At 35.4% G+C, this 11,643-nt stretch overlaps 1 protein-coding gene across 1 annotated transcript in view; it reads left to right on the plus strand.

Annotated features, from left to right (window-relative positions):
- Nucleotides 1–4,505, plus strand: part of FGF10 (fibroblast growth factor 10) — an 85,193-nt gene extending 80,688 nt beyond the window's left edge. Inside the window, exon 3 of the mRNA XM_007961531.3 lies at nucleotides 1,107–4,505. Coding sequence (XP_007959722.1) covers nucleotides 1,107–1,304 — 198 coding nt within the window. The 3' untranslated portion in view covers nucleotides 1,305–4,505. The remainder of the gene's footprint in view (nucleotides 1–1,106) is intronic.
- Nucleotides 4,506–11,643: the final 7,138 nt, after the last annotated feature.

Consider the following 11,643-nt stretch of genomic DNA (forward strand, 5'->3'; position numbering starts at 1 on the left):
CAGAAATTTGGAATTTTATAGAAATTTCAAAATGTCTCAAGGTGAGAGAAACTGCCAAGTAGAGTCCTCAACTGAACTATGCCTACGGGGCCCTTGCTCTGGATGAAGAAGTTAGAACCAGAGGGCAAGTGCTCCAATTCCTTAGCTTCTTAACTACTTTAGTTTGAGTATAAGAAAAGAGCTTACTTCTAAAGCCAGAGTCTTGAGATCATTGAGGTACCTCCTCTTAACTCCAGAGTAAGATCCTGGATTTGTGGAGTGAGTGAGAGCAAAGCCTTGTCCAGGTGTGTCTTCTTAAATCCAGCTGGCCTCCTGAACAAAACCAAAGCTCTATGGCTATAGGATGGAACTTCCCAGGATCAAAGTCCTTAGGCTTATACAATATAGGCATTGCGATTCACCATGCTCATAATTTCTTCAACACAGTAGTTCACAAAATGAGGAATTCCATGTCCTAGTTTTCAATCCCTGGAGTTCATGAGCAAAATCTGTCAAAATTCCAAGCTATAGAATATTGCAAACAGTTTCATTAAATTAAGAAATTTGATATTTGGAAGGAAGATATCCCCCTTTTTGGTTATGTAGAACTACTGTGGTTTTGCTGTAAGATCTGCTTTCTTATGAATGTGTGTGTGTATTTATTGTGGATTTGTAGGTAAAGTTTGCAAACTTGACAAGCCCATATCTTTCCTTTAGTTCTACTTTTTCCCATTGGGCCCCTGGTTATTACTGTAAAAGAAGCATTATAACACTATTGTTTATTACTGACTCATCACAAATATTGTTACTGGGATTTCTACTTCTTGACAATTATTCTAGGCCCTTAAACCATATAATATTCAAAGCACATCAGCTTTTTAAAACGGCTTTCAAAAAATGACTATGATGATCAATTAAAATGTATCATGTGCTTTCAAACAGAATGTGTTTTGTGGCTCTGAGATTTACTTTTCTATTGTTGACATCATGTACTAAGCACACACCTTAGGTACAGATGGCAACTACAAACAGAATCCTTGGACTGGAGTTCTCTGGACCATTTGTATCAAATGAAATCAAGTACAATCACCATAGGAATAAAAGAGTCTGTTGTTTTTCCTTTGCAGAAAGAATTTAACAATGACTGTAAGCTGAAGGAGAGGATAGAAGAAAATGGATACAATACCTATGCATCCTTTAACTGGCAGCATAATGGGAGGCAAATGTATGTGGCATTGAATGGAAAAGGAGCTCCAAGGAGAGGACAGAAAACACGAAGGAAAAACACCTCTGCTCACTTTCTTCCAATGGTGGTACACTCATAGAGAAAGGCAATGTTTGTGGATGCAGCAGAACCATGGCTCTTTTGCCAAGAATAGTGGATATTCTTCATGAAGACAGTAGCTTGAAAGGCAAAGACATGTTGCAGATGTCTGCTTGCTTAAAAGAAAGCCAGACTTTGAAGGTTTTTGTATTCACTGCTGACATATGATGTTCTTTTAATTAGTTCTGTATCATGTCTTATAATCAAGATATAGGCAGATCAAATGGGATAGAAGTTATTCCCAAGTGAAAAACATTGTGGCCGGGTTTTTGTTGTTGTTAGGTTTTTGTTTTGAAACTTCTGAGATAGAACTTAAAGGACATAGAACAATCTGTTGAATGAATGATCTTCGGGAAAGTTATTTATGGAATACGAACTCATATCAAAGACTTCATTGCTCATTCAAGCCTAATGAATCAATGAGCAGTAATACACGCAAGCATTTACTGGAAAGCACTTGGGTCATATCATATGCACAACCAAAGGAGTTCTGGATGTGGTCTCATGGAAGAATTGAATAGAATTTAAAAATATAAACATATTAGTGTGAAACTGTTCTAACAATACAAATAGTATGGTATGCTTGTGCATTCTGCCTTCATCCCTTTCTATTGCTTTCTAAGTTATTTATTTAATAGGATGTTAAATATCTTTTGGGGTTTTAAAGAGTATCCTCAGCAGCTGTCTTTATCTTTTCTTTTTCTTCAGCACACCACATGCATGTTCACGACAAAGTGTTTTTAAAACTTGGCAGACACTTCAAAAATAGGAGTTGGGATTAGGGAAGCAGTATTAGTGCCCATTTGCTATCAGTTGACTTAATTTGTATTTCTGCAGTAATAACCATCAACAATAAATATGGCAATGCTGTGCCATGTCTTGAGTGAGAGATGTCTGCTATCACTTGAAACCATACATTACTCTCGAGGCTTCCTCTCTCAATAAATAGACCAGAAGGCCAAATTCCTCTCTTTCAACACATCAATTTACCTCCAAGAATATACTAAAAAAAGGAAAATTAATTGCTAAATACATTTACGTAGCCTCGCCTCATTATTTACTCGTGATTTTTTGCCATATGTCATGGAGGTAAAGAGACTGTTCACATCTCTAAAAACCCTCTGTAAATTCCACATAATGCATCTTTCCCAAAGGAACTATCAAAGCATTTGATATGAAGTGCAACTCTCCCAGGGACTTAAACTGAGCACATCAAATGTATACTGGTATATGTGTAACCATATGCAAAAACCTGTTCAAGCTGTATGACCTCGTCTTTACAAAACCAAATAAAACTTGTTTTCTGTAAATTTAAAGAGCTTTACAAGGTTCCATAATGTAACCATATCAAAATTCATTTTGTTAGAGCAGGTATAGAAAACAGTACATAAGAGTTTGCCAATCATCATCACATTGTATTCCACTAAATAAATACATAAGCCTTATTTGCAGTGTCTGTGGTGATTTTAAAAATGTAGAGAAATACAATTTGTTCTAAATAGTTTTAATCAATACCTATAAAAGTATATTGATGCTGCAATTTTAGCTTCATATTTCTTGTTTTGAAAAAGTGTTTTATTGTTTGGACACAGTATTTTGGTACAAAAAAAAGACTCACTAAATGTGTCTTACTAAAGTTTAACCTCTTGAAAGGCTGGTGTTCTGTGATTCTCTTACAAACTTATAGGTGTCAGTACTTAACCAGCACTTCCATTTAATCTGTTATTTTAAAAAATTGCTTTATGAAGAATTTTTTTGCATAAAATAATCCTATAAAAGGTCATATTCTTCAAAAAAATTGTATTTCAGAAGAAACACATTTGAGGCACTGTCTTTTGGCTTATTGCTTAAATTGCATTTCATGATACTTTACTTCCAACTTGTTTTTTGGCAAACGAGATTATAAAAATGTTTAATTGTTGTGGTTGGAATATGGATGTTAAAATTCAACTGGTAATTCAGTCTGTGAGCTATAATGTAATGTGTTCCTATCAAAACTAGGTATCTTTTTTTCCTTTTTTAAAAAATAATAATTGCACCTGACACATAAACATAGACCACACACAACCAAAATTAAATGTTTGGTGAGACAAATACACATTGGATGACCACAGTAACAGCAAATAGGGCACAAACTGGATTCTTATTTCACATAGCTATTTAGATTACCAAAGAGGCTATGTGTAAACAGTAATCATTATAGTACTCAAGACACTAAAATAGCTTCTAGCAAAATGTATTACAGTTTGCAGACACCAAAAATAGAAAACATCTCCCTGTCTCTCCCACACTCCCCTCACAGTAAGACAAAAATCCTGCCTGGTGCAGTAGCTTACACCTGTAATCCCAGCAGTTTGGGAGGCTGAGGTGGGAAGATGGGATGGCTTGAGTCCAAGAGTTCTAGACAGGCCTGAGAAACCTAGGGAGACATCATTCTCTTAAACAAAACAAAACAAAACAAATGTAGCCATGCATGGTGGCATGTACCTGTGGTCCCAACTACTCAGGAGGCTGAAGCAGAAGGATCTCTTGGGTCCAGGAGTTTGAGGCTGCAGTGAGCTATAATCTTGCCACTGCACTCCAGCCTGGGTGAACAAGAGCCAGAAAGAAAGGAAAGAGAGAAAAGACAGAAAGACAAGGAAGGAAGGAAGGAAGGAAGGAAGGAAGGAAGGAAGGAAGGAAAGAAGGAAGGAAGGAAGACTGTTTGGTAAGGAGTAATGACGTTCTTTTGCATTTAAAAGTGGCATATTTGCTTCAAATGGAAATAGAATTCTGGTCCCTTTTGCGACTACTGAAAAAAAAAATCAGTTTCAGCCCTGAATGTTGTAGGTTTGAAACAAAAAATTGGAGATTTTGAGAGCTCTGCCTCTGTAGGAGTATGGCCCTAGGCCCACAAAGTTAAAGTACATCAGTCACAAATATGTGTCTATTTGAGTTTTGCTTCTGAAAATACTCCTCATAAAGGTATAGAATCACTCCCTCCTCCTAACTCCCAAAAGGCCGAACAGTTATAGCATGTTACATTTAAATAAAAACAATAAAAATGTTAGGAAAAGAAAATTAAAATATTGTCCTTGTTTGTTTTATTAGTCAGAAACTCTACCTGGTAATAAAGAGAGAAGCTCAAGTATGTGCATGGCAGGATGTGGTTAAATGCCCAACAGCCCCAAACAACAACAGAATAAAAAATTACTCAAACATTTGTAAGGTTTCTTTAATGTTTCACATGTGTGAGTTAACTATCCTTACTTTAATAACAACCAAATGCTTTCAATCTTTCCTACGTATTCAGGTCCACCTAATTTACAGAGTGGATAAAGAAAAATGAATTGGAAACGAGGATGGCTTGTGAAACAATGGAAGACTTTTGGAGGAAAGCCAGGTGGCTGCAGAATCTGATTTCAAGGAGATGAATGACAAATGAATTTGATTTGAAAATTAGAGAGAAAAAATACATAATAATGCAAGTTGCTTCCAGGGCCCAAGCAAGTTTATGAACCCAGTTTACATAGATCAGCATTAATGCTGCACAGTTCTAATAATTTGGATGCTGCCAATTCAAGGTTTATGATTATTCAGTGAAGTAAAATTTACCTTTTTAATATTAGTGAAGGGTTTAGCTGGTTCAAATTTTGTCTAAATAAAGTTTTATATATATATATATACACACACACATATATATGTATGTGTATATCTTAAAATATTTAAGAGAAGATGTCTAGTACATTAGAAGTAGGACATATACATGCAAACAGATACCATATTGATTAAGAGTTCTTGTTTATTTCATGAAGTAGGACTTTTCCAACTTAAACTGAAAAAATAAAAATAAAAAGGAATATCTTTGAAGGATGCTCAGGAGAAAAAGGAACTCTGAGTTCTATAGTACTTAGAAATGAAGCAACGAAGATCTGCTTCCTCTCAGACATTCATTTTCTCTTACCTTTTATTGGTTTTATTTGGTTAGGCTAGATTGCTTCAAGTCTACTTCTTTCCTACTACAAAACCAAAAACCCCAAACTCCTTTTCTGCAAGATCCAAAAAGGTAAATATCCTAGATGTAACCCTTATTGGCCAGGTTTGGATCACATACCAACCTCTAGACCAATCAGTATAAGAGATTTGGGCATTGTGATTGACCAGTCTTCAGTGACATGACCACAGAGAGGCAAGGTGAAGATTTTGGCAGCCCGCACAACTGCAACTAGTGAAGAAGAGTACACCAAGGAGATAGCAGTGCTGCAGGTGCAAACACCAAATGGTTGTTTGCTACATCTTATTAAATGAGACTATGATGTAAACACATTTTCTATTCCTGTATTTCCCACCAATTCCAGTTATTCTTCACCTGTTTGTCCAAATCAGAAAGGTTTCAAGATCTTTCTCTTTCATATGTTCTTTACCGTCGAAAGATTATATTTGCATTGTTTTGTTTTAAGCCAAGAGTAGGGTCCTGGATATAGCTAGGCTCACTGTGGTTTTGCAGACTTTATATTGGCATGAATGCAAGTTTTCACTGAATAAAAAGCTGGTCCTTCTACTTCAACCTGTATCACAACATGATGTTATAAATGTTTCTTTCAGTTTATCCCAAGAGTATGTGCTAGTATTTTCAAATATATCAAAATATAGAAAAATTCTGAAACCCTGATGTCATTCATTTTTAAGTGTAAAATAAAAAAAGAAAAAAGAAAAAACCTGATTTTTCTTTTACTACATTCAACTACATTCAACATGTGACAAAAGAAAACTTTATCACCTAAACTTTATCTATTTATCTTTATTTTTGTAGAATAGTAAAAAATACAACACAAAATGCCCTTGCAAGTGAATAATCTGTGGAAAACACCTTCATAAATACCATGTATTAGTTAAAATGGAATAATCACGATCAAACTAATGAGGTCAAAGGAATTGGTCTTGTTTCTAAGTGGCTAATAATGAAAATTTCCATGAGCCTGTTCCATGATAGCAACAAAGGACAACAATTTCATACACAGAGAAAAGCCATATGCCAAACATACATGCATGTGGCATGTATTATCTTACACATTTTTATTATCCGCCACAAAAGAGTCCATGTTCATTGTTTAATAGAGGCAATTGCATCCTCTAGAGATGAGCACAGTAAATGAAGAATCAAAATACCCCATGTTCCTCATTACAACCGTAAATTGAACATATGCCTTCATACAACTTAGGCAGTGACCCCAGCTATAGAATAACCAACTACAGTGAGGCCTTAGCTCTCCTAACGTTTGGTTTTAATTACCTTATACACATCTTAAATGCCTAAATCATCTTACAGTTTTCTAAATTAGTTATTATCTCTGTGGTCAATTTAAGCTGCTGACAATGCAAATATTCCCAGCGAGGTCTTTCAAGGAGAAGTAAATTAAAACCAGTGTTTCATGAGGTATTACAATTTTTAAAAGACTGCTTTTTATGGTTACAAGAAGTATTAGGGTTGGGGTCACTAATCGAATCAACTCAGCATTAAAAAGATTTTAACATCAGGTATATAAACACTAAATGTCTTGATAGTCATTTTTTTCAGTGACATAATATGTTTAGATATCAATGGTGTTTAAGTCAATACCTATAAAATGTTACAAGAAAAATATACGTTTTAGGGGGTTTTCCCACTGAGGAAAACAAGAGAGAAACACTGAAATATGGTATGAATGTAAGTAAAGATACAAACAATACCTTATTTGCTTTCCTGGCAAATCAGATACTGCATTTTACAATTTGTATTTATTCTCATGTAGCAAAACATGAAACTAAATGCGATTTTCAAGTCAGTGTCAGCAATCATTTCTCCTCATCTTATAAAGTTCTGCATTTCATCCTCCAAGGTCTCCTAAGAAATGGTCAAATCAGTATATTTCAACTGCAACAATTAGCTTATCTTTCTCTTTCTCCTCATTTTCAATGCCGGGTTATATTAAATAGCTATGTGATACGTATTCCCTTATTAGACTCACAAGAAAATTATAGACTTTATTTAGACCAATCATCTACTTCAGCTGCTTCAAGTGAGTAAAGACTCCATAGTAATGTTTGCAGAGATTGTTGGAGGCAATTAGTATTGAGAACCTGGAATTATTGTTACATTCTCCCCATTTTAAAACATTTCTCTTTCTTTCCACACATATAAGTATTCTCTCATGATAAAATTATCTCTAATCATTTAAATTAATTAAACTTAGTATTGGAAAAAACTAAACATAAGGGCTACTATGGGTTGAAGTCCTAATTCCCAGTACCTTCCAATGTGGCTTTATTTAGAAACAGGGTCAATATAGATGCAATTAGTTAATATGAGGTCAGGCTAGAATTGGGTGGACCTCTAATCTGACTGATGTCTTTATGAAAAGGGGAAATTTAGACACTTGCTTGCACATAGGTAGAGCTGTCTTAGTCCATTCAAGCTGCTATGACAATATTATTATAAATAGAGTGGCTTTTATAAACAATAGAAATTTATTTCTTACAATTCTGGAAGTCTGAGACCAGGGTGCCAGCTTGACTGAATTCTGGTAAGAACCCGCTTCCTGGTTCATAGATGACTCCCTTCTCACTGTATCCTCACATGACAGAAGGGAAGAGGAGGCTTCCAGGATCTCCTTTATAAAGGCACTAATCTAATTTAAGAGGGCTCTCGTCTCATCACCTAATCACCTCCCAAAGGCCCCCTCCACCTCTTACTACCATTGCATTGGGGATTCGGTTTCAACATAGAAATTTTGCGGAGACAAACATTCAGTCTGTAGCAAGAACACCAGGTGAACATGAAGGCAGAGATTAGGGGTGGTGAGTCTTCAAGCCCAGGAACACCAAAGCTTGCCAGTAAACCACCAGAAATTGGGAGAGAGGTGTGGCACGGATTCTCCCTCAGGAAGAACCAATTCTGCCAACACCTTGATTTCAGACTTCTAGCCCTCAAAGCAGTGAGATAATACATTTCTGTTGTTCAATCCATCCAGTCTGTGATACTTTGTTATGGAAATCCTGGGAAACTAATATAGGGCATGTAACTTAAGACCACAGAACTTATAGTTGGGAAGTGGTCTTACACACCTGGAATCATAAGTCAACACAATAATTGTTTGCTCCAACCTTCATATTAACCAAAAAATCCTTAACAAGCTCCTAAGGCATGCATGTGCAGTTTTGCTCAGTAAATCTTTACTTAATCAACCCATTGATTTTTTTTTTTTAATATTCCCATAGTCATGGGGATGCCATATGGCTATGGCACACTTTTCCCTTAAAGTTTTTGTATGGTTGTCTGAATGGCCCTACACATAATAGGTTCGAATAACTACATTTGATCTATATCTCAATATGCAAATTAGGTGAGTTTGGTGTAGGCCAGAAAATTTAGTGTGGAATAGACATGCTATTGAGGGTTGTGATTTTTAAAAATTCTTGACTTTCTCTGTTTACTAGAGAAATAATAAAAAATGTAATCAGGCCATTACATACAATACAAATCTATTCATGGCAGCCTCTACTAACTTCTGATAATTTATAACAGTTTTTATGGAGTAACACCTCTCTTAATGATTTTTTACACAAAAATGTTTGAAATTACACGATCAAGGAGACATGACTATAAAGTAATTGAATTGGTCAACATTTCAAAATGTATATATTCAAATAATATTTCTCACTTCAGATTAGAACATTAGAAGACTATTTATATTACTAGTCTTCATCTTAGAAATCAGATGCTCTCTTAAGCAACTCTTATGCCCTGCCAATACATGTGTTTATCCCAGTGACTTTGCATCCTATCCATGGAAGTTTATACCCTGGGATAGGTACATGGTCCCACAACCATTTACAGCCCTAGCTTCTGTCTTTTTTAGTCTTCCTTTTCCTAATAGAATTGCAGAATTAACTTTTGAGTACAAATGCATTACTAAATTGGTTCCTTCCTATGTTCCTACTGTGTGCAAATATAAGATAGGTAAATAATAAGGATTCCCTTCTCTGAACAATTTAGTAAATCCATCCGGAACAAGCAATGAATAAAATAAAGGAATTTTTGTGTTATGTAGCCAAAAGTTACAAGAATCTTTTGTAAATACAGTCCCATTTGCCAAACCTTCTCTCCTAATTATCTTATTTCTTTAAAATGTTTTTGAACCATTAACATCTACCCAGGTTTAAGCACCATAATTTTTTAATCACCACCTCATGTTTCACAGACTTTCTAATCTGTCATTCCTCTTTGATAAACACAAAAATCCCAAGCTGTCCTTTAATGTTATAGGAAAGTAAAAGCAAATTTAAGATCTTGACTAAAAATTTAAACTACTGGGTCAAGAACTTTTGTTTTCAAATTATACTTGACTCATAAAAGAGTCTATATTAATGATTTTCTCTGTTAAAGACAGTTGAAGGCAAATTATTTCACAACCTCTGTGCTATTGATGTTTTACACTGGACTGCCCTGTACCTTGTAGCAGGGATACTTAGCAGCATCCCTGGCCTCTACTAACCAGATGCCAGTAATGCTCTACCAGTGGTGACAGCCAAAAATGTCGTTAATTGGGGGTAAATAAACATTTTTATAATATTGAGTTTTCTCCAACCACGTACTTAATTTTTCTTTTCCTCAAGCCTTGTTATATGGTCTGCACATTTCTCATTAGGTTTATTGCTAAGTATTTTATAATCTTTTCCATTTTGGTTGTGATCTCTGTTCGTTACATATTTAGACTAACCGTGAGTTTATCTAATTTTAAGTTCACATGGGAAGATGTATTGCCTAGTGGGTATTTGGGGGAAAATCCATCCTTCGCTGGTAATTTGCTGGTGAAGCCAATCATATCTAAAATGTTGACAGTGCTTTGTATCTTATCCTCCTGTCTTCACCATGTGAAATTCCGTCTCCATTGTGCTGTTAGTAGTTAAACAAGCAAGGAGCTAACAGACCTTCAACAAAATTGACCTCTGCAAAGGAAATACAATTATGGTGGGATAACCCAATGCTAGGTGATTATAGGAGCACTCAGCATTCAAAATACCATAAATGGACTTTAAGACACAACTCAGCCCTATTACCAGAAAACTTGTTTAAAATTTGGGTGCTATATCAAATGCAGCAAATTAGTTGAAATGTTTATCTCTATCCTTCTACTTTATTTTATTTTATTTTATTTTGGAGGCTGAGTCTTGCTCTGTCTCCAAGGCTGGAGTGCAGTGGCACAACTCGGCTCACCGCAGCCTCCTCCTCCTAGGTTCAAGCAATTCTCCTGCCTCAGACTCCCGAGTAGCTGGGATTACTGGTATATGCCACCATGCATGTATAATTTTTATATTTTCAGTAAAGACACGGTTTCACCATGTTGGCCAGGCTGGTCTCGAACTCCTGACCTTGTGATCTGTCTGCCTTGGCCTCGCAAAGTGCTGGGATTACAGGCGTGAGCCACTGAGCCTGGCCTATCCTTCTACTTTAATATCTTAATCTTATAAATGGGAAAATTGAAGTTCATTTTACTTCCCAGAGCTTACTACTAAAACTGGTATCCTGACTAAAATCACTCTTCTTTCCATTATATGTGTATATATTACTTTCCAAAAAATAAAACAAATCAGAATGATATTATTTATTTATTTATTTATTTATTTTTTTTTTCAGAATGATATTATTTATAGCTCAATGTTCAATTTTTCAGAAATGCAATTCTAATGATAATGAAGGTGTTTCACATTAATGACACATCTCACATTGTGGATACTTTTTGGGAGGAACAGCATGTACTTTTGAATCAGAGAAACATAACTTCTAATCCCAACTCTGCTAAGTTCTAGAAGTAAACTTAGAAAAGTTACTTCATTTAAGGTAAAAAAGAATGAACAAAAATCTTGGACAATAATTCCTAACACTTGGGACAGTCATTGGGATTGAATGTTATCATATTTGTTAACTATTTTCTATAACTGCTGGCCAGAATTAAGTGCTCAGCACGTGTTGGTTTCCTCCCCTTTCTAGTCTATTGTGAACATTTATTAAAAGTTTCCTTATGTGCTAAAGTAATGACTGGGTCACCCTCAAACTCTCCACATGTGCTCAAGGGATTATTTCTTTACACAGATTTCAAGTTTGATTTGTGTAGTATTTCTTTCTTTTCCAGAAAATCTTTTTCTGACTATTGACTAGATCATCATTTTATATTAAAGTCATGCCTCTCTCAGCACTGTGGATTCCTGGGCATGGGGCCAGCTCATGAGGCAGTAGTTTGTTCCTGAACCACAATTTTTCCTCTTGGGAAGGTGGGCTTTCTAAACATCAGAATACAAGAGACAAAGATAATGTGAAAAGA

Source organism: Chlorocebus sabaeus, chromosome 4, assembly GCF_047675955.1.
Source record: "Chlorocebus sabaeus isolate Y175 chromosome 4, mChlSab1.0.hap1, whole genome shotgun sequence".
NCBI lineage: Eukaryota > Metazoa > Chordata > Mammalia > Primates > Cercopithecidae > Chlorocebus > Chlorocebus sabaeus.